General features: G+C 38.7%; 3 protein-coding genes across 3 annotated transcripts; 1 reads left to right on the top strand and 2 right to left on the bottom strand.

Moving 5' to 3' along the window:
• Positions 1 to 1203: 1203 nt before the first annotated feature.
• LOC128746188 (peritrophin-1-like) lies at positions 1204 to 1673 on the bottom strand. The gene is made up of 2 exons (XM_053843231.1): positions 1667 to 1673; positions 1204 to 1610 (listed from the first exon to the last, which is right to left on the bottom strand). Exons 1-2 carry the CDS (start codon positions 1671 to 1673, stop codon positions 1204 to 1206), a joined length of 414 nt encoding a protein of 137 aa, XP_053699206.1.
• Positions 1674 to 2678: 1005 nt separating this feature from the next.
• On the bottom strand, positions 2679 to 4916 carry LOC128746189 (protein obstructor-E-like). Its single transcript, XM_053843233.1, has 3 exons — positions 4910 to 4916; positions 4674 to 4841; positions 2679 to 3085 (listed from the first exon to the last, which is right to left on the bottom strand). Exons 1-3 carry the CDS (start codon positions 4914 to 4916, stop codon positions 2679 to 2681), a joined length of 582 nt encoding a protein of 193 aa, XP_053699208.1.
• Positions 4917 to 8374: 3458 nt separating this feature from the next.
• Positions 8375 to 9295, top strand: LOC128733994 (uncharacterized). The gene is made up of 3 exons (XM_053827986.1): positions 8375 to 8413; positions 8475 to 8783; positions 8837 to 9295. The coding sequence occupies exons 1-3, from the start codon at positions 8375 to 8377 to the stop codon at positions 9293 to 9295; spliced, it is 807 nt and encodes a 268-aa protein (XP_053683961.1).
• Positions 9296 to 25768: the final 16473 nt, after the last annotated feature.

Here is a 25768-nt window from a genome sequence, read left to right on the forward strand (position 1 = left end):
GCCTAGAAGATGGCCACTTTTCAGACAAATGAAAGCTCCAAAAGCTAGTGCTAGTGCCAAAGCCAGGCAAGTCTACAGGGGATCTGGCGTCATATAGGCCGATATGTCTGCTGGATACATCGTTTTTGCACCGTTATAACAATCAACGTGAAAAACGCCTTCAACAGTGCTAGCTGAGAAGCCATTGCTGAGTCGCTGCATAGAATACAGGTCTCGGGATATCTATGCAGAATTCTGAAGAGTTACTTCCGGAATTGGGTTCTTGTTTACGAGACCGCCAGGGGGTGTAAGGCGATGAACATTACGGAAGTTCCGCAAGGTTCCAAGGTCTATCAACACTATCAACACCGGTTAGGCCGTCTCAACAGACGCATCGGAGGCGGACCGACAAGCACAACGGAGCAGCACCAGGCTTGGACAGAAACCCTGCGAGGGTAGCCGTGAAAGGATGAATGTTAGGTTGATCACCATCTCTGGATCGGTTCACGACTCGATAGGCAACGATGAAGTGCGAAGGCAAACCCCCTCCTGAAGTAATACTTACCGTTAGTTCCAGGAGAGTCCGGGCGTTGGATCAATTCCATATTTTTCGACCAATTTCTAAACCTTTGTTATATCATAACAAAAGTAAAAAGATTTTCGTGTCCTGTTCCTTAAAATAATTGGATTTGGCAGTTATCTACAAAAGTTTTCAATTTATTGCGTATCGCATTTAACAATAGAAAAGGTAAAGAAAAAAGCAGAATTATTTTTATCAGTTAATCATATCTTTGTCATATGGATAAGTAACATTATTATAATAAATTTTGTTGATTCAAGCAGCACCTGACTTTAAATTCATTTTATGGTAATAATTAGCTAATTAAATTGCACTTTTTTTTATTTCATTAATGTATCATGATCCTTCGGGGGTTTTACTGCGTTTGTGGATAATTGGCAGTTTTATTGCTCCTTTACTTGCTCAAATGACTCTGAAATGGTTTTTGTTTTATTTCAAGTAGGTACAAGGCCTCATTCATGATCCGTTCACTCGTGGTCAATATATTACGCCCTTCTGAGAATCTACAGTTTTTCAGACTACTAGTACTTCAGATAGAACTCAGTGCAATAAAAAATATAAACCCATTAATTATATTTAGTTCAGACAGTCGTATTACCTGCAGCATTGTGCTTATAAGTTAACAGTTCTATGTCACTAATCTTTTAATGGGGGCAATCAACATTCTCTTGAAGATCACACACTCTCAGGATAGGGTTAAAGTACGTTCCATCAGGACATATCTGTTCATACGCCACACCATTGACGCAGATAAAATATACATAACATCTTCCTGGATGAGGCACATACATTGGCTCCGAGGGGTCATCCGTTTCGGGACATACAAATTCTGCACTTTCATTCTGCACCGACGCGATCATAACACACTGTCCGTAGTTGGCATCAAACTGTGTTCCTGGTTCACATTTACTCAGAGTAGGGATTCCATCAACGCATGTCACATAGCGAGTGGACCACAGAGGTAGAGGAACGTTCCGAATTCCTTCCGAAGGGCAGATGCTGCTAACGCTAGCCGCAGCCAATCCAAACAGTGCCAAAAGTAGGAAGTATCCTAAAAACAAATTCAAAGTAAATCTGGACTGGATTGTCCAGGATGTTATCACTTACTTATCATTTTCAGGTGCCACTTGGGTGGGTATGATGGAAAGTCCCGGTTCGAGTGTTGCCGTCGAAATACCAGATTAGTTTCGATCTTTCAATTATTTATACACGCCATATGAGTCGAACTTTCGCGTCAGACAGAGATTATTGTTATCGACAGGCGGATATCTTTTTTGGTTGCACTGAAAGATAACATATCACATCGGGTCTTTTGGAAGAGAACCAAAATAGAAAACTGGTCACACGTTGATTTTCAACGTGTGAGTTTAATCGATATCACGTTCAGAACACGCTGACTAATGCTGTGAAAACAAAAGTGGATTTTTTTATCCTGTTGGTAACACAGGACTTGTGCTGTTGTTTTTTTTTCTTTGAGTGTTTTGCTTTTATCATGGAAGAAAAGTTATGATTTTGTCCCTAAACTGAGCGTTATTAAAATACAGGGCATGGGATGGTCGGCAGGCTTTTAGCTACTTGATACTCTAAGCCGATGTGGAAGAACTAATTTATCACTACGATAACAAATATGCGAGAATAATATTTACTGGCAAGAAAGAGTTCTGTTTTTTCGAGAATATGGAGAACAGAGAGTAGGTGAAAAGGCTACTTCCAAGATGTTTGAAGGTTTATAATTTCAAATATAACACTCTGTTTAGAAACAGTCACTTCGAATCGGATGTTTAGATTAATTACTAAATAAACAAATACAATTTTATTCCGTATGTCACATACGTGTAGAATGTTCCAAGATTTTATTCCACAGCTGGCAAAACTAATTTAAAATTCTAAAACAAATTTGTTGGAAAAAGAATAGTTAAATTTTCTGTTCATATGTCGATGAATAAAATTTAAAAAAGATCACAATTGGGTCACAATAATATTAAGAAAAACTTCAACTGTTTTTAACTTTTCAATTTTGGAACTGGAATTGAAAAAACACAAGCTAGTAAGTCATCATGATATGTATGTCCTATGGTAACTGCCACGTTATCAGCAACTGTCGATTCAACTTAAATCGCTAATGACTGAATGGACAGAAAACATTTTCCGCTTCATCACACAAGCCTGTTTCCTGATTAAAGTAGGTACCTTCCGGACAGATCTGCTCCACAGCCTCCCCGTTGATGCAAATAAAGTAAATATTACACTGTGTCGGATGCCGAATCCGTGTCGGATTATCCGGGTCCGAATCCTCCGGGCATTCAATTTCGATATCCTTGGCTGCTGCGGCCGCGATACACCTTGCCGAGACGGCATCGAATTTCGTTCCACGCTGGCATTCCGCCAGGCTGGCAACGCCCTCGGTGCACTGTATGAAACGGGTCGCCATTCGCGGCAAAGCTATTTTGTACGATCCCTCGGATGGACAGATCCCGGTAACACTGGCCGCAGCCATCCCGACTAATGCCAATGCTAGTAAATACTCTGGAAAAAATAGGTCGTAAATGTTGGGTATAATTGAACTTGAATGTAAATAAATGGGAATACGATTACTTACTTATCATGTTCAAACCGATTCCGAACAGGAGATCCCTGAGCAAAGTCTGTGTTTATAATATGGATTGAATGGTCCTGAGCAAATCATTTATATATGTTTAACGATTTACTCATTCGCTCATGCGAATTTCTTATCGATGTCGATAAAGCGGTGCATCGGTAGATAATACGTCACATAAATAATGGAAAGTGGATTTAGCATGCTATCTGCAATTGAACAAGGTTGACGTACAATATGTACGCGCAATCGAAGAACTCAATTGGGAAATTCTCAAATCCTGCTCGATTGATATCGGACATTTTCGATAAGAATCTTAAAGACTGTGTCAACTACATTCAAGTTGCTTTTCACTCGATTTTATTTTAATAATTTTTTTTAGGATTTTTCTTATTCCTATGTTATATTTCCCATTTTGCATTTTGAAGATCTAATATCTAATAATCTAATTGCTTATTCTGTTTCTCTTTAATTATTTTGTACCTTCTATCTTCCATCTTCCATCTTCCAGCTTTCTGCTCCGACCTTCGTTTTCCAACTTTCATCTTTCATCTTTCATCTTTCATCTTTCATCTTTCATCTTTCATCTTTCATCTTTCATCTTTCATCTTTCATCTTTCATCTTTCATCTTTCATCTTTCATCTTTCATCTTTCATCTTTCATCTTTCGTCTTTCATCTTTCATCTTTCATCTTTCATCTTGCATCGCGTTGTTGATTTTCAACGTGTAAGTTTAATCGATATCACGTTTAGAACACGTTGACTAATGCTGTGAAAACAAAAGTGTTGGTAACACAGGACTTGTGCTTTTGTGTTTGTGTTTGTGTGCGTGTTTTGCTTTTCTCATGGAGGAAAAGTTATATTTTGTTCCTAAACTAAGATTTCTAATAAAACTCAAAATAAAAAGAGAGTGCTGGATTAGGATACAGGGCATGGGATGGCCGATGTTAAAGTACTCATTTATTACCGCGAAAATGAATATGCGAAAATAATATTTACTGGTAAGAAAGAGTGATAGTCTGTTTCACCGAGAATATGGAGACCATGCCACCATACTTGTAAGTCTAGTGTAAGCTTAAGTTAAAAAAATCGTCATTTTGTTTAGATTAATTACTAAATTAATAAACAGAATTTTATAACGAATATCACATACACTTGGAATTTTTGAAGATTTTATTTAACAACTGACAAAACAAAGTTAATTTAAAACTGTCAAAATATTTTGTTAGGAAGAAAATTGTTAAATTTTCTGTTCATATACAAATACAATACAATGCGACTTTGATCACAATCAGGTCACAATAATATTCGGAAAAAATCATCCGGTTTTTACTTTTCAATTCTGGAACTGCAATCGAAAAAAAAACACAAGCTGGTAAGTCATCATGATATGTATGTCCTAGAGAAACTGCCACGTTATCAGCAACTGTCGATTCACCTTAATTCACTAATGACCGAATGGACAGAAAACATTTTCCGCTTCATCGCACAGCCCCGTTGCCTGATTAAAGTAGGTACCTTCCGGACAGATCTGCTCCACAGCCTCTCCATTTATGCAGATGAAGTAAATATTACACTGCGTCGGATGCCGAATCAGTGTCGGATTATCGGGGTCTGAATCCTCCGGGCATTCAATTTCTACTGCGGCCGCAGCCATACCGACCAATGCCAAAAGCAGTAAATACTCTGAAAAAGTCGTAAATGTTGGGTATAATTGAACTTGAATGTATATAAATGGGAATACGAATACTTACTTATCATGTTCAAGCCGATTCCAATTGAGAGATCCCTGAGCAAAGTCTTTGTTTATAATATGGAATGAACGGTCCTAAGCAGGTCATTTATATATGTTTAACGATTTGCAAATCTGCTCATACCAATTTCTTATCGATATCGATAAAGTGGTGCATCGGCAGATAATACGTCACATAAATAATGGAAATTGGATTAGCATGCTATCTGCAATTGAACAAGCTTGACGTACAATATGTACGCGCTATCGAAGAACTCAATTGGGAAATTCTCAACCCCTGCTCGATGGTTATCAGATATTTTGGATAAGAATCTTAAACACTGTGCGAACTACCCTCAAATCGCTTTTCATGCGACTTTATTTTAATAAAAATTTTATTTAGAAATTATGCAAAAATGTTTGGATCTCGTTTGATTACGTCATTATTATATCTAAAGGGCAAAATGCAGTTTTTGAAACTTTATATAGTAACATAAACAACTGCGAACTTTTAAAAACTTATTATATGATTGCTCTTGGATAAAAACGGAAAATGCTATTATCAAATTAAGACAATAACTTAAACTTTTTTAATAATCGATTAAATAACTATACGCAATAATTTACTGTACATTTCCGTTTGAGTATTTCGAAATAGAATTTGCAACTCACCAACACTATAAATAGTAGTAGTTATTTATAGGATTTTTCTTATTTCTATGTTCAATTTCCATTTTGCATTTCGAAGTTCTAATATCTAATAATCTAATTGCTTTTTCTATTTCCCTCTGTTTATTTTGTACTTTCTATCTTCCACTTTACAGCTTTCTGCTCCGACCTTCCGTTTTCCATCTTCCATATTCCATCTTTCTTTTTCCATCTTACAGCTTTCTGCTCCGACCTTCCGTTTTCCATCTTCCGTCTTTCCTCTTTTATTTTCCATCTTCCTTCGGCCGTCTTCCATTTTCCAGCTTTCCGCTCCGGCCTTCTGTTTTCCATCTTTCATTTTTCATCCTCCTTCCAACTTTCTACTCCAACCATCCATTTTCCACTTTTCATCTTTCATTTTTCATCTATCATCTTTCATCTTTCATCTTTCATCTTTCATCTTTCATCTTTCATCTTTCATCTTTCATCTTTCATCTTTCATCTTTCATCTTTCATCTTTCATCTTTCATCTTTCATCTTTCATCTTTCATCTTTCATCTTTCATCTTTCATCTTTCATCTTTCATCTTTCATCTTTCATCTTTCATCTTCCATCTTCTAGCTTTCTGCTCCGATCTTCCGTCCGACTGTCTGTCTGTCTGTCTGTCTGTCTGTCTGTCTGTCTGTCTGTCTGTCTGTCTGTCTGTCTGTCTGTCTGTCTGTCTGTCTGTCTGTCTGTCTGTCTGTCTGTCTGTCTGTCTGTCTGTCTGTCTGTCTGTCTGTCTGTCTGTCTGTCTGTCTGTCTGTCTGTCTGTCTGTCTGTCTGTCTGTCTGTCTGTCTGTCTGTCTGTCTGTCTGTCTGTCTGTCTGTCTGTCTGTCTGTCTGTCTGTCTGTCTGTCTGTCTGTCTGTCTGTCTGTCTGTCTGTCTGTCTGTCTGTCTGTCTGTCTGTCTGTCTGTCTGTCTGTCTGTCTGTCTGTCTGTCTGTCTGTCTGTCTGTCTGTCTGTCTGTCTGTCTGTCTGTCTGTCTGTCTGTCTGTCTGTCTGTCTGTCTGTCTGTCTGTCTGTCTGTCTGTCTGTCTGTCTGTCTGTCTGTCTGTCTGTCTGTCTGTCTGTCTGTCTGTCTGTCTGTCTGTCTGTCTGTCTGTCTGTCTGTCTGTCTGTCTGTCTGTCTGTCTGTCTGTCTGTCTGTCTGTCTGTCTGTCTGTCTGTCTGTCTGTCTGTCTGTCTGTCTGTCTGTCTGTCTGTCTGTCTGTCTGTCTGTCTGTCTGTCTGTCTGTCTGTCTGTCTGTCTGTCTGTCTGTCTGTCTGTCTGTCTGTCTGTCTGTCTGTCTGTCTGTCTGTCTGTCTGTCTGTCTGTCTGTCTGTCTGTCTGTCTGTCTGTCTGTCTGTCTGTCTGTCTGTCTGTCTGTCTGTCTGTCTGTCTGTCTGTCTGTCTGTCTGTCTGTCTGTCTGTCTGTCTGTCTGTCTGTCTGTCTGTCTGTCTGTCTGTCTGTCTGTCTGTCTGTCTGTCTGTCTGTCTGTCTGTCTGTCTGTCTGTCTGTCTGTCTGTCTGTCTGTCTGTCTGTCTGTCTGTCTGTCTGTCTGTCTGCCTGTCTGTCTGTCTGTCTGTCTGTCTGTCTGTCTGTCTGTCTGTCTGTCTGTCTGTCTGTCTGTCTGTCTGTCTGTCTGTCTGTCTGTCTGTCTGTCTGTCTGTCTGTCTGTCTGTCTGTCTGTCTGTCTGTCTGTCTGTCTGTTTTCTGTTTTCTGTTTTCTGTTTTCTGTTTTCTGTTTTCTGTTTTCTGTTTTCTGTTTTCTGTTTTCTGTTTTCTGTTTTCTGTTTGTATTCAGAAAATTGAAATGCTCAACTAACTGCTAGTCTAATGGATATTAAACATTTTAATGCAGTATATGATATTCAATTTATGCAATACGCCAGAATTAATGCAATTTACTGCTCATTCTTTGGTGTTTCTAGTACGGATGAAATGAACTCAGCATTGCCAACCAGCAATTCGAGCGAGTCACTTGTTTTCATGTTCATGTTGTTCTCTACATTCATTCATTCTCGACAATAGTGAATGGAATCAAATGAGAATAACTCATTCATTTTGCTCAATATTGCTCCGAAGTTTTAATTAATTTCCTTCAGCCAGGTTTTGATTGATTTCAAAAAGCAGGTAGTTTGTGCCATCATTTTGCAATTTTCATCGGTCCTGGTCAAAAACGGAGTAGCAGTACACGGCCGGTATCCTATGCTTATGCTTATGCTTATGCTATTTCAAAAAGCAGGTAGTTTGTAATTTGTATGTTGTTTGTTTATTTGCCACGATAACCTTCGTAGTTGAAAAAACTAAACGTTGAGATTGAAAATATCAGTTAAGAGCAAGAAAATTGACTGACAGGTTAATCGAACAGCGCTGGAATTCATGAATGAATTGTTTTGTAGGATAGAAAACTGAATACTGAAAAGACAAACACTATCAGTAGTTCAGTAGTCTTGTCGATGGGCTGACAGATAAAAAGATACTACCGGTGGTAAAACTGTCCGGTGGTATGCGCAGAATGCGTTTTATATTCGCCTTCAGGCAAAGCTGTCAATTTTTTCGAGCACTGTTTTAATCATTATAATCCAGGCAGTTAAACTTGAATATAAAAAACAATGTTTCAATTATTGACATTCCTTTGGTAAACCTTTGTTAATGGAACATTTTTATTTCTCTTCTTTTACAGAAACAATAGAACATCAAATAATGATTCGACGTAAAAATCTATTCCATTCGGCAGTAGATAGCTTAATCCGCTCACAATTGCTTCGCTCTTGACCGGACATAAATACTAACAACACTGCTATTGGTGAAAATGTCCAACCGGCAAACACTATATAAGCGAACGGTTCTTGTGGGAAAACCTACATCATGCACTATAGACTAGCGCGAATCAAGAGAATATTCCATTGTAGGTCACCCACGGCAACGCCCTCCTATCGGAAGCACTTTGCGAGGAACTGATCGAAACGCACCGCTGTCAGGTTGTCTACGTCTCGACCAGTGAGCAACTGGCTAAGTTGCAGCAATTGAACAGAGCGGTGAAGGTGTTTGACTGCAATCTTACCAACAGGCAACGAGTTGCGGAACTAGCAACCGACTTGTACGAACAATGTGATCCCATAAATTTAATAATCCATCAAGATGTCGCCTTAGAAGGTTCCACTGGCAGACAGGAACAGTTCGTAAGTCAATTGTCCGATGATATTTTGGGATTTGTACACGTAAGTCATACGTTTCAAAATTTAGATGTTTAATCAATTTACCACATTTTTAGATTCTCACCAGTTTTGTCCCGGCGATGCTCCGGCACGGAGGAGGACGAATCGTTTCTATAAAAAATACCATAAGCGCTGCCAAAGCTCTCGTTGATACTCAGTCTGAATATTACGATCTCGTCAAAAGCATTTCTCACTCATCCCAAGAATCATCGGCCGGGTCAGATCCAGACAGCATTCTTCTATCGACCGTTTACTGCGAACAGAATGAGTTCACTAAAGCACCGCAGAAGCCATCCATGACCAGCACGAATCTTACATTCAACCTTAATCTTACCGAACGTGAGCTTGCACAACGGATCCTAGCGGGAATTAAATCGGAAAAGCGGATCGTGCAAGTCAGCGCACGGCGTAGTTTGTTCGAGCTTTGTTCAAATAGCCTAACGCAACTAGCCTTCGCCGGATTGGGCAAACTACAACTACGGAAAACTCAAAAGATTCCCATCAAGGTACAATAATAATAATAAAACAAAATCACGCATTCAACCATGCTCCCTCTGAACCTGTATCACAACATTCCCAAGACTTCGAGAATCGAAGAAATCTGGATAATCATTTAATTGATTTTAACCTACCACGCGCTGTATGCCTATGTACCTTTTGCCGAAAACAAGTTTTGCTTTGAAGCGAATGTAACAACAGGTCAATTATTTTCCATTTCAAACACTTTTGCCACGCTAAGTCAGCATCGTGAATGCTTTATCGCGCTTGCTGCGGACCACGCAGAATTTATTTTGAGTGAATTAACATGTTACAATATGTACCATGGTGGTATGAGTCATGAAATAAATATAATCTAAGTTTGAAACAGATATTTTAGGAACATCGCTGACTCGCCGTATGACTCGTCGAACCCATTACACCACAACCTTGCTATCACGCAAAAAAATCAGAAAACGTCATTTTTACCAGAAGCGATGGTTCTTACAAATAACAAGTAATTTTTGTGATAAATAAAAGACTAGAGGTTTTGTTGTAAATAAATATTACGGTAGCAAATTGTTTATTCCAGAATGCCAAGTTTGTTGGTTGTTTTAGCTAAAATTTTGTTCATATTTGTTTTTTTTTTCAATATTTTTTGGCGCCAATGCAAATTATTTTTAAAGTTTTTAAATTATTGAAGGGTATAATTAATAAAAGAGTAATTAATTCGCACTACCGACCAGACGGATGTTACAGAGGGAAATGAGGGTCGCTTCATTATTTTTAAAGACTTTAAAATTTATTTGCAATAGCCTTACTCATTTACCTATATCTAAATAAGTTACAACTATCAAAATCTGTTACAAATTTATTTATTTTTTTGTTGTTGCTTCTTGATCAATTTGTTACCAATGTGTAATAGATTATGTTATTAATATCATAATGTGTTTTCAAATTGATATAACCTTGTTCAGGCCTCCTGATCGGGAAACTTTACGATTTTATGAATCAGTGATACTGAAAACTTTGGGCACTAAGTTGTAGGTATCGGGCACCCCGGCAGTACTGGTCTTTTCAAGACATGTCCCGAACCAAATAAACAGACCATTTTACGAATTCACAACATTGCTGATATTGATATTGCTTTCCCATAGGGTCATCTGCAGATTGTTAAAGAACCACCACGGGAAAGCGCAATATCAGTTTCAGCACCCCAAGTAACAATATTAGTTTTTTGATAATCTTTATACTATTGTTACGACCATATTCTTAAATCTTCTTTTAAGTCTCGTAAACATGAAAGGCTATAACAAATCAATGAAAAGCCTTACTTAAAACCAAAGAGGACCATGCTACAGGATGGAGTTAGAACCAAACTTTAAAATCATCTACATACTTCTAAGTTTTACAGCACAATATCCTATCGTAGTTTTAAGGCGGTCATTGCGATTTTAATGAGAGCCGTATTCAAAAGCAAGAATTTGAGTTTTACTGTGTTCTTTTAGCGGTTTTAATGACCAAATTTATAAAATTGATGAAAACTTCTTCATGATAACTGCTATAAAACCATGTTAATGCCTAGTGCCCTCTCTTCAGATGGTTTTTAAAGCAATTTTTGGAATAACAATAATGCTTCTGTAGACCAAGTTATATGTAGCCTCTGTATTTTACAGGAGGTTTTTACAAACTTTTTAAGAGTAGTATTAAGCGTGAGTAGTTTTATTACGCTCCGCTGGAAGCAGTTATAATGTGAATTGGATTTGTTGTTGCTTAACAGCAGCTGCCAGAAACTGATGCAGCTCTTCGATTTATTTAACAAAGCTATGAAACATAAAGTACCAACCAGCCTAAATCAGCCAGCCTGCTTTGTTAACTTGAAAGTATGTGGCCGTACAAAGGAAAGTTCTAGACTTGCTGTCAAATAAAAAAGATCTGTTTGAGTAAACTGAAAATTTTCAACATCTTCCGTAATTACACATCATAAACGCATTAAATTTTATCGTAAATATTGGGATGATAGGATGATAAAATGAACGCGCCTTCAAAATAGTACACTTTAAGGAAGCCAGTTTTTAAAAACAAAAAAGATGAATCCGATTAGTCTTTTCCAATTACTAGCAAAACCATTCTAGTTCCATTGTGTAACATAGAAACGCATTGCTAATGTTTTTATCTCGGCAATTTTTGCTTTATCCTCATGAAATAGCTTGAATTGTTGTTTTAGAGTCAAGAAAAATTCCAAAATGTCAACATGGCCCAGCAAAAATACAGGGTTTCCTTGATAAACTCTATTTACTCTTCATAACAGCAGGAAAAAATCTATTTGGTCAGAGAATTACCACTTCAAAAACATTACAAAACTAACAGATTTGTTGCGGTTTGACAGCAACCACAATAAGATTCGAGCGGTTTAATGAAAGATGTTGTATATAGCCAGCAGCTTTTATAGTGGTTGTAGAAACAACCGCAATAAAACTTTTGTTCTTTTTTCTGAATCTTCCAGACTGCAGTTGGTTCACACGGTTCAAAATAGCTTTATGCAATCCCTCAAAGCAATTTTTCGCTTCATAAAAGTATTTGCATAGTTCGGTTTTATAAACAGTTTTATAATAAATATAAGATGAATTTTCGGCAAAAATGGTTTGACGAAGCCAAATAAAACATTTATTGATGTTGCTTAAAAAATACTGTTAAACCAGTTAACTATGCAACGTCTCTCGTCAAACTTCCCTTAGTACTCCCATGAGAAGGCATAGCAATAAACGTCTCAATACAAGCTTAATCTCATTGTGGTTACTTGTCAAGCCGCAACAAATCTATCAGTTTTAAAGTGCTCTTGAAAAGGTAATACCCTTACCAAGCATGTTTTTTGCAGTTGTTAAGAAGAGTGTATAGAGATTATCACCGAAAACCTATTTTTTTAGGCTAGGCTATATTGACATTCTGTCATTTTTGTTAGATTTGAAACAAAAATGCTAGCTATTGCATCAATGCAGAGAGAGAGCAGCAAAAATGAAGTTGATATCGATGTGTTTTCATGTTGCAGAATGCAGCCGATGCAGTTTGGTTACAGGATATTACGATTAAGGGTAGACGGGGCAAGACCGCCCGCCTAAGCAAAACCACCTGTATAAAAAAAAGTTGTAGCTCAATTTCTAATCTATCTGCTTTAAATGAACAATTGATCTATTACCTACATGTAAAAAATAAAAACATAAATATTTGTAATGATTTTCTATTTTTTATTGCGATTTGGAAACACTTCCAAAAAATAGAGTATTTTTTCCATGCGGGGTGAAACATGCCCACTAACGGGGTAAAACCGCCATAGCGTATAACTTTAACAATATTCAACCGATTTGAATGAAACTGGTGGCATTGGATTCGTGAATTTATCTAATTTAAACAAATTGAACCAGTTTGCTATCAAACAATACATAGTTCCCCGAGATTCGCAAATTCGAAAGAGTGTCCGGCAACCACTCGTATTGGAAGAATATCAGTAATATAGGTACCAACAGTCTTGAAATTGATACCGTATAGTTTCTTTAGACAACAAGATGGATCGGGTTAGGCATCCTGGAGTCAATCTTTAAGGACTAGAGAGGATCTAAGATAAAATATAACAATATGGGTATTAAAGTTCCTACAATTTATCGGGTGGGTCATTTTTTGACATTTCAAATTGTTCTGATTGATAAAGCAGATGCATATTATTTTTCCATTGCTAAGATAATTTGCTATATTTTCATAAAAAATATGTTTATTCCATGATATTTGTTCCAAGAGGGAGGAATTATTGAAAAAAAGCTATAACTGAGAAAACAAGAAAATGTCCATAGAGCCCGCGGGAAAATTGGCGATTTAGATTTTTCCAAACAGTCTACCAGCTACAAACTAAGCACATTTATATTGCTTTATGTAAATCTGAGATTCTTTGGTCCAAACTATGCAATTATTTTAAAAATCTCCTTAGCGCACTAGCATTCTGTACAACGGTCATGCGCCGTTCGTTGTGGGCGGTTTTACCCCCAAATGACCGAGTTACACATTTCACTATTTATTTCAACAAAACTGCATGAACAGTTACCTAATTTAGGTACTGTCGGATGAAGACAGGATCAGAGATGCGATATGGGTTGGATTTACTAAAAGTTTTAACGTTTTGAATAAAATAGACCCTAGGTTCTGCGGGAACAAAGTTATAAAAAACGAAACAATTATAACGAAAAATCTGTTTTTATTTATTTCTCCGATAGTTTATACGATATTGCTGTACAAGGTATTGTAAAATATTGCGAACGCATTCAGTAATATGACTGTCATCAACATTTAACACCAATTTGAGCAAGGCCCTGTAAAAACATGGTGGGCGGTATTACCCCGGCGGGCGTTGTTACCCCGTTTACCCTTACCTAATCAAATTTATTTGCGTTGTTTAAACAACAACAGGCTAGTTAAACATATTTAGCATAGTTTCATGCCTTATAGTTTTGGAGAGCGGAACGAAAAGCTATATCAGTTTATGGTGGCTGCTGTCAAGTATCGAAAAATCCAGTTGACTTTATTGCTGCTTTCAGTCAGTGTAATAAAGCTACTTGCACTTAACATTACTCTTATAGAGTTCGAAAAAAATCCTGTAGAATATAGAGGCTACATCCAAATCGGTTTAAAACAGCATTATAGTTTGCCTGAAAATTGTTTTAAAATTTTTCTGAAAAGCACTAGTCATTAAAATGGTTTTACAGATGTTATTAGGCAGATGCTTTTTATTTGGCCATAAAAACCGTTCAAAGAATACAATAAAAATCAAATTGCTGCTTTGAAATATATAGTTCTCATTCAAGTCGAAACAACCGCTATAAAACTACGATAGGATATTGTGCAGTAAAACTTAGATATCTGTAGATGATTTTAAAGCTTGGTTCCAACTCTCTCCTCTATCGTTGCCCTCTCTGGTTCTAAGTAAGGCTATTCATTGATTTGTTATTACTTTTCATGTTTACGAGCTTTAAAAGAAGATTTAAGAGTATGGTCGTAAAAACAGCATTGAGATTTTCAAAAAGCTAATATTGCTGCTTGGGATAAACCAATAATTGCTTTAACATTGACTCAAACTGATAACCAAAAGGCTAAGAGTCTTTTAATACGTATTTAGGACATAGTTGAATCCTTTGTTGGGGGGCTTCATTTGGTTTTAATGAATGAGTTTTATTTGACACTCATATATCCCTATCAAACTTAATTGTACTTTATTCGCCATTATAGCCTATTGAAAGAGTTTTAAAAGGTCGTCCCAAACCATTTCAGGATATCTTGAAGATAAATTTATTTAATGCAGTATGTTGCTTTATAAAAACAAATTAGCTTCAATACTACCACTATAAAACTCTTATAAAATATGCCTACGGCTTTATAGCACAGAAATTGTTACTTGGGACGTTACCTTGTTGCTTGTTATCTATTTATATAAGAGGCTTATGTCTGTACAGAAAACCAGGTCTCTGACAGGTCGTCATAAGAGGCTTAGCGGTAACTAAAGACAAATCAGAGGGGTTGTGTACAAGACACGACCGCATATATAGGTGACGCAGGACTACGTAAGTCTCTTTGTAGTGATAGTAGCATGTATCCATATTTGTGATCATTCGATTCTTCATGTATACATGCTATATGCAACATATATACATGCTACATGCGTTGTATGCAACATTTATCAAAGTAGTAACATTGCATACGTTCAATCCTCAGAAGATTTCAGAGTTATTTCTCTGGGCATTTGGAAACAATTTAACATAATCAAGAACATAAACTATTGCTTTCCTGCTACCTTACAGAAATTAAAGATTTTTTTATTACCCATAGTTCCCCACGTTGAAGGGCTTTTACTAAATAGGATTAAATTCCTATTTTATCAACAGCACATCTTTTCTCTACACTTCTAATGAAACGGCAAGCATGCGTATTCATACAGAGTCATATTATAACCGAAAACTATAGCTGTAGCACATTTTTCCAACACAGATATCAAATTCGCCTAGGTTTAATCGTCTCGCAGTAAAGAATTTGCGATCTGTTGAGACAACGAACTTGTGTCATTTTTTCTGGCACACTTCCCTAACACAGACATCAAATTTTACTAGCATTAATCGCGTTCGTAAGAAATCTGTTGGCACGAGGGGGCTTTGTCACTCTTTCTGGCGTACTTCCCAAGCAAGGACATCAAAATAGTCTAGGTTTAATCGCGGTTTAAGAAATCTTGTTGAAATGAGGAAACTTGGTCACTTGTTTTGGCTTACTTCCCAAGCACAGATATCAAATTGGTATAGGTTTAGATCATCGTAAAGAATCTTCCAACCAATCACGAAACGAGAATTCTGGTAAAACACAGGTTCATTATTTTCAATTTTTCAATAGTTTAACATCAATAATCCATACTTTTCTTCATTTGGGTCAATTCTTAGAAGGTTTTCCGATTGATTGGTGTAAGAATATTGAAAATCGATAGGAAAACCGCTGAGCTATTAGCGCTCAAAACCTTTCATTTTTCGTGACGCTCGCATTTTTCGATTTTTTGGAATGACACCCTATCTCAAATCTTGCCGTAAGACGTAGTCCTACGTCAAAACAGGTCCCTGACAGGACGTCATGCTTTCGTAGCAATCGATTGTAGTCTCACTCACCTCACTGGTCGACTGCTGGACTGCTCAACTGGACAGGTCGATTAGACTGGTCGATTTAATTGCTCGATTGGACTGCTTAACTGAACTGCTTGACTGAACTGTTCGATTCGACTGCTCAATTTAACTGCTTGATTGGACAGATCGACTTGACTGCTTGACTGAACAGTTCGATTTACCTGCTGTAGTGGACTACTCGACTTAACTACTCGATTCGACTGCTTGACACATTTGCTTGACTTACTACTCGACCCGACTGCTCGACCTAACCGCAGGATTGAACTGATCGACTGGACTGTTCGATTCGACTGCTCGATTGGACTGCTAGACTGGACAGCATGATTCATCTGCTCGACTAGACTGCTCGACTCAACTGTTCGATTCGACGCTCGACTCAACTGCTCGATTCAACTGTTTGATTTCACTGCTCGACTTGACTTCTCAACTCAATTGTTCGACTCGACTGCTCGAATGAGCTGCTTGATTCAGCTGCTCAATTGGACTACTTGACTCAACTGCTCGAATAAACGGTTACTGGACTACTCGACTCAAATGCTCGACTCGACTGCTCGAACGAACTGCTCGACTTAACCGCCTGCTTGACTAAATCATTCGATTTGACTTCTCGACTCAAGTGCGCGACTAGACTACTCGATTCAACTGCTCGACTGGACTACTCGACTTAACTGCTCAATTAAACTGCTCGATGTCACTGCCCGACTTGAGTGCTCGACTCGACCACTCGATTCAACTTCTCGACTAGACTGCTCGATTTGACTGCTCGACTTGATTGTTCGACTCGACTGCTCGGCCCAACGGCTTGACTCGATTGTTTGATTCAACTGCTCGACTCGCCAGCTCAACTCGTTTGCTTGTCGCGATATCATGTGGTCAGTGTTAAAACAGACCAGACCAAGTCGCAAAATTTAAAAAAATGAGTTTATTGTTTATTGTTTATTGTACATTAGTTCATCTGACTTGTTTGGGTCTCAATTTGATTTGATTTGTCTTTATTGATGTGTAGGCTTTGTCCGTTATCAGACTTTAAAAAATATAAATACATACAAAAAATGACTTATCAACATTACATAGAATTGTTAAAATATTTCCTAAGACTAGATTTTAATCGATCACTAGACATATTAACAGAAATGGCGGGATGAAGATTATTGTAAACAGTCATTATCCGATACATGGGCTCGTTCCGGGCGTAATTCTGCGACCGGCCTAACACTTCTTAGGTTGGTTCTACCTTCGTAGTTCGTCACCTGGCTGCACAAATTTTTTCTGTACCCGCTCAATTCGATTGGTGTATAGGGTAACCAACCGAATTTGGACCCTAGAGGAAGTAATCTTACATTTATTGGAATAAAATGTATATTAACCTTGTTTTGCTATGCAAATCATACAAGACTCTCTTTTAGAACAACTTGCCTAAAAGCCAAAGTGTTATAGGGTCATCTATTTGTCGATAAAAATGTGCTATAGACATTTTTATTTAGTATGTAGTTTTCATATTTTGGACCCTCTCACTTTAATTTAGACCCGGGATCCAAAATGCATTTTGGACACGGCAAATATCAACGAATATATTTTGGACACTCTAAGATGCATTCAACCAGAATAGTAGTGCAGTTTATTTTTAGTATTTAAATTCAATTTAAATCAAAAATTTATGATGGGATGGGATCAAGTAAATTTGAATATAAAGTCAATCACGACTTTATATGGTTTAAATCCGTTTTTTAATTACGCTTGTTTTATGTTTTCAGCACAATTGGGTTACTGTAAATAAAAAAAAACCCTTCGTATACCACATAACATAACAGTAATCAGTCGTCATGTTTATTGATCTGACGTAAAATTAAAATATACGATTTAATATAGCTGAAACGTTAGAAAATATCCTCAGGCAGAGGGATCAAATATTTAATGTAAGTAAAGTCCAAATTGTTATATTCTCGGTATCGGGTTCGTCGAGAAAATCGCATCAAGTGCAGTATTTCTTCTGTGTCCGATTGAATTACTGGAAACGCTATCAGGGGAGTTTGAGGTTTGAGCTGTAATTTGCAGTCTCGATTTGCGAATCATTCCGTTCATGATACGCTATTTAGTAACATGGTATCCCTTCCAAGCCATTTTCTTCACTTATTTATCAAATTCGAGTTCGTCGGCATGATCAAGTGCTAATGCAGCTCCAGGTCTTGACTGGTTTTTGTATTGATTGCTTTGCCGAAACTCGTTCGTCGGTCCTGGAATACCGATCTGGCGACATGCTGTTTTAATTACCACACCATTTCTGATTTCCGGCAAGCACTCATCAATTGCCTCCTACGAGCGGGCCACTCTACACGGTTCTGTTGTATTTTGCATGATGTATTCCATGATAAACACAAAAATTTGAATAATAAAATGTTATAATTTGCTTAAAATACTTACCAATTCAACCAGAAATCGATTAAATAGCATAGACGATTTACGGGTATATTCAATTTTTCATTTCCACTGAAACTTATTAGGTAAAAAAACTGCTGTCAAAAATTCAAATTCAGGAGTGTCCAAAATCTGATGGTAAGAACATTTTCACGATACAATTTGGACACTATGTTTTTGTGGTTTTCAATTAAAATCTTGACAAGAAACCTTCAAAACCACGTAAAATACGTCTTACAGAATAAAACTAACTGATTTCATCAAACGAATTCATTGAATTCAGCTATTAAAACCAAATTGAAAATGTGTTGCAAACATCGTTTCCTCTTCACCTACGTCGGATTGTGAGCGGTTGATGGCAATACACTTTATGATTGTAAATTTTAGCCAAATAAAAGTAATTTAAAGTGATCCGAAAATATTCAGGCTTAAAAAAGAATCCAAAGAATATTATTACGGTATCAAACCAACCGAATTTGGAGCTGCTACGTACACTCAAAAAATCGACACATCGCATCCACGTGAAAATTCATATAAACTTCTGCACAGCAACTTACGTGAACTTCATGTACTAGTTAATGGGAAAATTGATAAAATTTACCGGGATCGCACCAGACCAGTCTACGTTAGTATGAGTGCGCGTTACCAACAATTCACGTGAATGTTGCATGAAAAGTTTGATGGATGAGAATTACCAATGTTTTCACGTAAACTTGACGTGCGGATTTTTTTGAGTGTAGTAATGTGGCTAAATAAGTTGAAAGGGTCCAATTCATGTAGGGGTCCAAATCGAGTTGGTTACCCTACGTTATAAATTGGTCAATGAAACTTAGGAGTGGGGAAAAGCCCACTTCAGGTCAACCCTCAAGTGCGCGTAAAAACCCCACTATCTTACAATACTTTGACACTATTTAAAATCGTTATCAGATATACACACTACATACTATTATAGTATTATTATAGTACAAATTTAAAACATTAACACATTCTTAACTTAGCGTCTTACAGTATTTGCCTTAGTCTATTCTTAAAAGTAACACTTGGTAAATCAAAGTCAAATAATTCGAAAGCGTTATTGAAGACGTCACATATCGCCCTAAGAGGTTCGTTTTGTCCATAATCAGTGCGGTCGAATGCAAGGCGCAGAGAATCACGTGATCATAGGGGGGAGGGGGTCGATTTTGGTCAAAATTTGCTTGTCGTACTAAATGGATGTCGCATGTCGCCTAAACAAAACAAAGTGTTGCCGGTTTGGTAATTTTTTTCTTTGCGCGTCTGTAGATTATCTACCGTCTGTAGTCTATACGGGTACCGAACAAGACTGGATGGCAAGACTGTCATCTGCGTACAATTTGAGTGAAGCCGTACTTTTGATCCAGTGTTCCAGGTGTGACATTGCGCATCTCGTTTCGAGTGATTTTGGTTCGTTTCGACCACGTTAAACAAATGGGCGTTTCGAACCAAAATCGCTCGAAACGAGAATCGCAATGCCACCCAGTGATGCCATATTTTCTAAAAAAAATGTCTGCAACTGCTCGAAAACCGCAAAAATCGAGCAGTTTTCCGGCTCGAATTTTCTGGTTTAAAAATAATCTGCGAAAATCTGCACACTTTTTTAGGAAGTCCGTGAAAGTTTAAAGAGCTTCGAACAAAAATCTGCACCAAAACAATAAAAGTCAGAAAAACTGCAAAGATCTGCAAATTTATAATGATCTGCAAGACCGCTCCAAAAATCTGGAATTTGCAGACAAATCTGCAAGTCTGGTATCCCTGATGCCACCCCAGGTTGCAGCTGATCTTTTTGTCAATTTCGCTAAAGCCGAAGAATACAGAACTCAAGACCGGCCATTCTGTCAAATCTCCACGGACGGGGTTAGAACGCCCTCGACGGACGACGGTGGCAACTGTTTGTTTGTGTATGAGCCATCATTGACCTTGTTATTTAACAATAAGGTTTGTTATTTCTAAAAACAGCCGGCTTCTATAAAAACAATTGTAGTACCAAAAATAAGTATTTTTGGGTTTATTAATTTCGTTTCAACATATTCTCTTGACAAAACTGAATTATTTCTACGTGCTAAAAAAGAGGCACCAGTCTTCTCAGTGGGTTGTTTTTGGTATTTACTTTCAGCTTTGATAGCCTTAAGTCAGTTCTACAACCTATACTTAGCTGAATTCATGTTCCCAAGACTGCAACCCAAAGTAGCGATGAAAACATTGAGTAGAAATATTTCACGAAATAATTCACCTTTATCGGGCGGCATGCAAACCGCGTGGCAGAAATTGGAACTGCTTGTCCTAACGATGCTGGATCAAATATTCAGATATGTAGTGTTTTAAAGATTTTCCTGCATATATATCAGAGTGAAATTGTTCGTGATCTAGAATTACAACTTTTGGTTTTAATGCCTCAGTTGTAATATGATGCTAAAGGAATAATTGCTATTATTATAAACCATTCTTCAAAATTAAAAAGCGACAACATCCAGTCTAAAGCAATGTGGTTTACTATTTAGAAAGCTCACTCGATGCTAGAGTCACGTATCTTCCGGCATTTTAGAACCATCATAAGTAAATAATGTCTATTGATCAAAACTGATGAACGCAAATGACGTGCCCTGTTACGCGGCACGTGGTTCGTAAATGCCCGTCTGCTGATTGAAGCCACGTTCGAACACAGGCCGCGTAAGAGATGATTTTCTAACGGACTAGCATTGGAAATGAATTTATTACCTTTGGTTCGATTTTTACGTATTGCAAGTTGCACCATGTGAAGAGTAATTTCCCTCATTAAATGACACGTTGGTTAATTCGTTACCAATTCGCCATGAGTCGTAAACATTTTTTGTACAATTAAGCAGCGGACATTGCATGCATCTATTATTCGAAACAACTTCTCTTCAACAAATGAATCTAGTTCCATTCCAATCCCATTCAAAAGTAATAATTGTTACCAAACCACTCAGTCGTATCAATCATCCTCAGCGGAAACCTGTTAACCTACCTGAACTAGACACAATCGCGCACAATGCTAGCGGCGCGGCGGTGCACTCTTTCAAGAGATACCTAGGCCTACATTTGCTGCGTTCAACTGATCAACTTGATTGACGCCATACTGTCAACAGCAACCGTAAGTTTTTTTGTTTCCTATCCATAAGACCGAAACAATTAACTTCATTCAAAACGAAACTGGGAGAACACGTACTTAGCTAGCAGTAATGGTACTTGAGGAAAGTGTCCGTATGATTTTTGGTCCGCTGCATCATGCCGTGCACTTTACAACTATAAACATACCGTCGAAGGATGTGATGCTGTCTTTAGATATATTATGGATACTGGTTAATTAGTTATGTGATCTCCAACTGAAAAGACACGAGTGTTATCCATCCTAACAGGAAGTAAATCTTTAAACACAAAATTCAATTTCAAAAGTACACCAGTTTTCAGTAGGTGCAAGATATTTTCAAGTTATTTAAATCTCGCAATCCTGCATTGTGTGCAACGGTATGAAATGACGACCAACATTTCATTAGGGCCCGAATGTAACTTGTAAACAATCCGAGTGAGTGTTTTTTTTTGCTGAACCAACTTACAAAAAGAGGCCTCACTCGATTTGTTTACAAATTGAACTTGAGCCCTATTGAAATGTTGGTCGTCAAATAAGAATGCTGCTGACAATGCAAATTTCAATTACATTTTGTTTTGTTGATTCTCCTGCAGTACAGAGAAGCTGCCAGTTCCACTGCATAATGCAGATTTCCAAGCTTTTCGGTGATGGTGCCAAAACGTCATTCCGAAGTACTCTCGCAGCCACTTTTTCGCTGATAAAAAGTACATCTTTCGTTCACATTTTAAAGTTTTAAGTATATCTTTGGACCAGGGGCGTAGCCAGAAATTTTTCTTAGGGAGGGGGGTTTACAAAAAAAAAGACCTTAAGGAGTTTATTCAGGAAATGGAGAATTATAATTGAGGATTTTCTTGATATTTTTCGGTGAGTTTACCGAATCCTCAATTATAATCGCACGGTGACTCATACAACGGGAAAGGAGAATTATTCTCACGTTTAAGATAAGCTCTAACAAACACCATGATCAATCTGGCTGGATATACATTAGATTGATTGATTGATTGGGAGAGACTATTAGAGTCAACAGGGGCGAGTTCCTTCGAGGTCAATTTTCAGTGAAGGTAGCAAACTTCATGGCCACGCAGATGACTTTGATATTGTTAGCCGAAAAATTGATATTGTTAGTTCGCAACGGCAGAGGCCATCTGCGTTAGACTGAACACGTAGGCTAGTAGGATTGGGCTAAAAGTAAATAAGTCGCAGACAAAAAACAGTATTGGTAGAGGCTCAAAGAGACGAACATGCACTTTTCGCGGACGATAATCGTTGACGGTGACGAACCAGAAGTGGAAGATGAGTTTGTGTTTTTGGAATCGCTGGTGGCCGTGGATAACACAAATAAGGAGATCTTGCGGTGCATTTAAGCAGGAAATCGAGTCTACTTTGCCCTTTTCAAAACGCTACCATGCGCTAGCAAATGAAAGCCACCGTACGATGCTGACGCATCGCATCCCTTATTAGACCGGTAGTTTTGATGAATTACGGACGATATTTGATGGAGCAAAAGCTGGAAGCGGAGAGCGGCGGAGGTTCATTTTACGTGATTTGCTTTTCCGACAACATTTTTACGTCCGAAATTTGAATTAACGTCGTCTCGTTTTACGTCTAAAATTTGAAATAACGTCTTCTCTTTTCACGATTGGTTTTTTTACGTCCCCCAATAGTGGACGGAAAACGAGACTTGAGTGTATATGAATCACGAGCAGCAGACACTACTTGGGGAAATTTCCATCGGACATCTGGTGAAAGTCGGTAAGCAACGGTAGACCAGATAGTCATAAGGAAAACGGTTCTATTTAACAACCACACGTACACTTAAATCAGAGGGGCCAACGTGCGGGATGTCTCAACTTGGTCTTGCGATTTGCACCTTCTGAGACGCCTGGCAAATAGGTGACGAGTAATCCAAGATTGAGTTGAATGCAGCCGACTAGTTGAAACAGCACTAGCCACCCCAGGTCTATGCTACTGACGACTACAACGAGGACCGTACAACTAGTCCTGTAAATTTTCCTGTGCTCTAAGCAGAGGGTAGCAGAAATTTCAAGCTTCAAAATGTAGAACAAATTTTCCCCAAATTTTGGGGGTTGAATTCCCAAAATCCCCCCCGTCGCTACGCCCAAACTTTGAACATTTGTTCAAATCTTTCAGCCTGTCCGTTTGTGGCGGAATGATACGGAGCTCCCATTTTGTGTTCGGTTTCAGGAATACTAGGAAATGAAACGATAAAAACTGTACTATATGTTGTGTCTATTGTCATATCTTGAGTAACTTTCATTTCTGGTCAGTTTGTAAAAGCATCGATGATGACTAAGTGACCAAGCAGTGCTCCAGAGTAATTGACGGGAATCCTCTAAATGGTCCCATCGGATGTTCCCAACAGCGTTCAGGCACCTTCACTGGATTTTTAACGCAGTTCTTTGGTAACTCTTACTTACTTACCTAATCAGCTCCAGGCCGTGGTTTCCTCTGCTGTACGAAGAAGTGTCGTCTCCATTCCATTCGGTCCATGGCCGCAATTCGCCAGCCACGTTGTCTGCGTAGGATCCGCAGGTCGCCTTCCACTTGATCGATCCATCTTGCTCGCTGCGCGCCCCGCCGTCTCGTTCCAGTCGGATCGTCATTGAGAACTTTTTTAACCGGGCTGTCATCCAAAATCCTCACGACGTGCCCAGCCCATCGCAGGCGACCGATTTTTACGGTGTGAGCGATGGGAGCTGATGCAATTCATGGTTCGTTCGCCTCCTCCACGTTCCGGCTTCCATCTGCACTCCGCCGTAGATGGTGCGCAACACCTTCCGTTCGAAAACACTAAGGGCGCGTTGGTTCTCCACGAGCATAGTCCATGCCTCTTGACCGTAAAGGACTACCGGTCTAATCAGCGTCTTGTAGACTGTTAACTTCGTATGGTGGCGAATTTCGTTCGACCGCAGCGTCCTACGGAGTCCAAAGTAGGCACGATTTCTTGCCATAATGCGTCTTTGTATTTCTCTGCTGGGGTCGTTGTCTGCGGCAACCAGTGAGCTCAGATACACGAACTCTTCTACCTCCTCGATTTCATCACCGTCTAAATGAATCCGGGTCAGCATTCACTTTTCTAGAACCTCTTCCTTTCATTCTCTTCCTTTATTTTCGAAACATTATTGAAAAGTCCAATCCGTTTGGCTTCAGCTTTCAGTCCGATGTACGTTTTTGCCATTCTCTCGTCAATAGCCCGGATGTCGTTGGCTAAGCTCTGTCGCCATGAGCCTCTGAATCTGCCTCTTCTACGCTATCCATGCGGATTGCAGTCGAGTGCTTCTCTGTAGACCTCGCTCGTTCCTTACCTCATGGTTATACCTTCCACCTACGTTCACGAATTTCTGTTGCTATCGGCCGTTGATGTCATCGACGATCGAATTCCTCATTGGAAATCCAGCTGTCAGACTACCAAGCACGAATGATATATCGCAGGCACCGATTAATAAATACCTGCAGTGTTTGCGTTGTCTCCGCTGGGACGCACCAAGTTTCGCAGGTGTACAGCAATACGGACTTAACGTCAGAATTGAAAATTCGAAGTTTCGTATCGAGAGTGACCTGGTTTGTACACAAAATGTTTCGCAAACCTGCCAATTCCTGATCCGGGTGGCTATATCATTCTTGGTATGTTGTCTGGCTACCAAGAAATTGAAAGGCTGCTCAACCTGTTGTCCCACTACCGTGAAGTTGTTGAGATTGTCGGTGTACACTAGCATAGACTTGGTCTTTGCTACATTGACTGTGAGACCTGCTTCTTGGGAGCTCTCGGAGAGGTCATCTAACTTGCTCTGCATATCGATGACTAGGTCAAGGTCATTCAGCAGCCCCAACTGTCGGACATCTACTGTCGGACACTCCAACCAACATAACGATGAGAAAGAAAAGCGGTGATAATAAGCAGCCCCGTCCCGCACCAGCAGTAACCCATATAGAGTTGCCATTGTGCAACACCTACCACGAGAACGCCTCATATTGAGACTCGATAAGATGGACTAGCTTATCTGGAAAGACTGGAATTCATCTAGGCGTAATTGCCCCCCAGATGTGTTTGCTGTATTAACCGCTCTGGTTTGCGCTCGCTCAATACCGGCTTTAGTCTCCTTCCGCTCGTCGTTCATCGTCCGCGTTTTCATCCGAAGTCCAATCCCTCCGCCCGCCCGCCCGTTTCGGTTTCATCCTCAAGACCGGTAGTCTTCATATCATCTAAGAAAACGCTAAACTATCTGCAAGTATATATGCGATATCAC

Source organism: Sabethes cyaneus, chromosome 1, assembly GCF_943734655.1.
Source record: "Sabethes cyaneus chromosome 1, idSabCyanKW18_F2, whole genome shotgun sequence".
Classification (NCBI taxonomy): domain Eukaryota; kingdom Metazoa; phylum Arthropoda; class Insecta; order Diptera; family Culicidae; genus Sabethes; species Sabethes cyaneus.

Bases quoted from the DNA above. Each gene is read 5' to 3' on its own strand.
- LOC128746189 (XM_053843233.1), bottom strand. The intron at 3,086-4,673 runs GTACCTACTTTA...TATTTTTTCCAG, and splicing joins GGAGCAGATCTGTCCGGAAG to AGTATTTACTAGCATTGGCA.
- LOC128733994 (XM_053827986.1), top strand. From the start codon at position 8,375: ATGTCCAACCGGCAAACACTATATAAGCGAACGGTTCTT. The intron at 8,414-8,474 runs GTGGGAAAACCT...ATTCCATTGTAG, and splicing joins TATATAAGCGAACGGTTCTT to GTCACCCACGGCAACGCCCT. The intron at 8,784-8,836 runs GTAAGTCATACG...CCACATTTTTAG, and splicing joins ATATTTTGGGATTTGTACAC to ATTCTCACCAGTTTTGTCCC.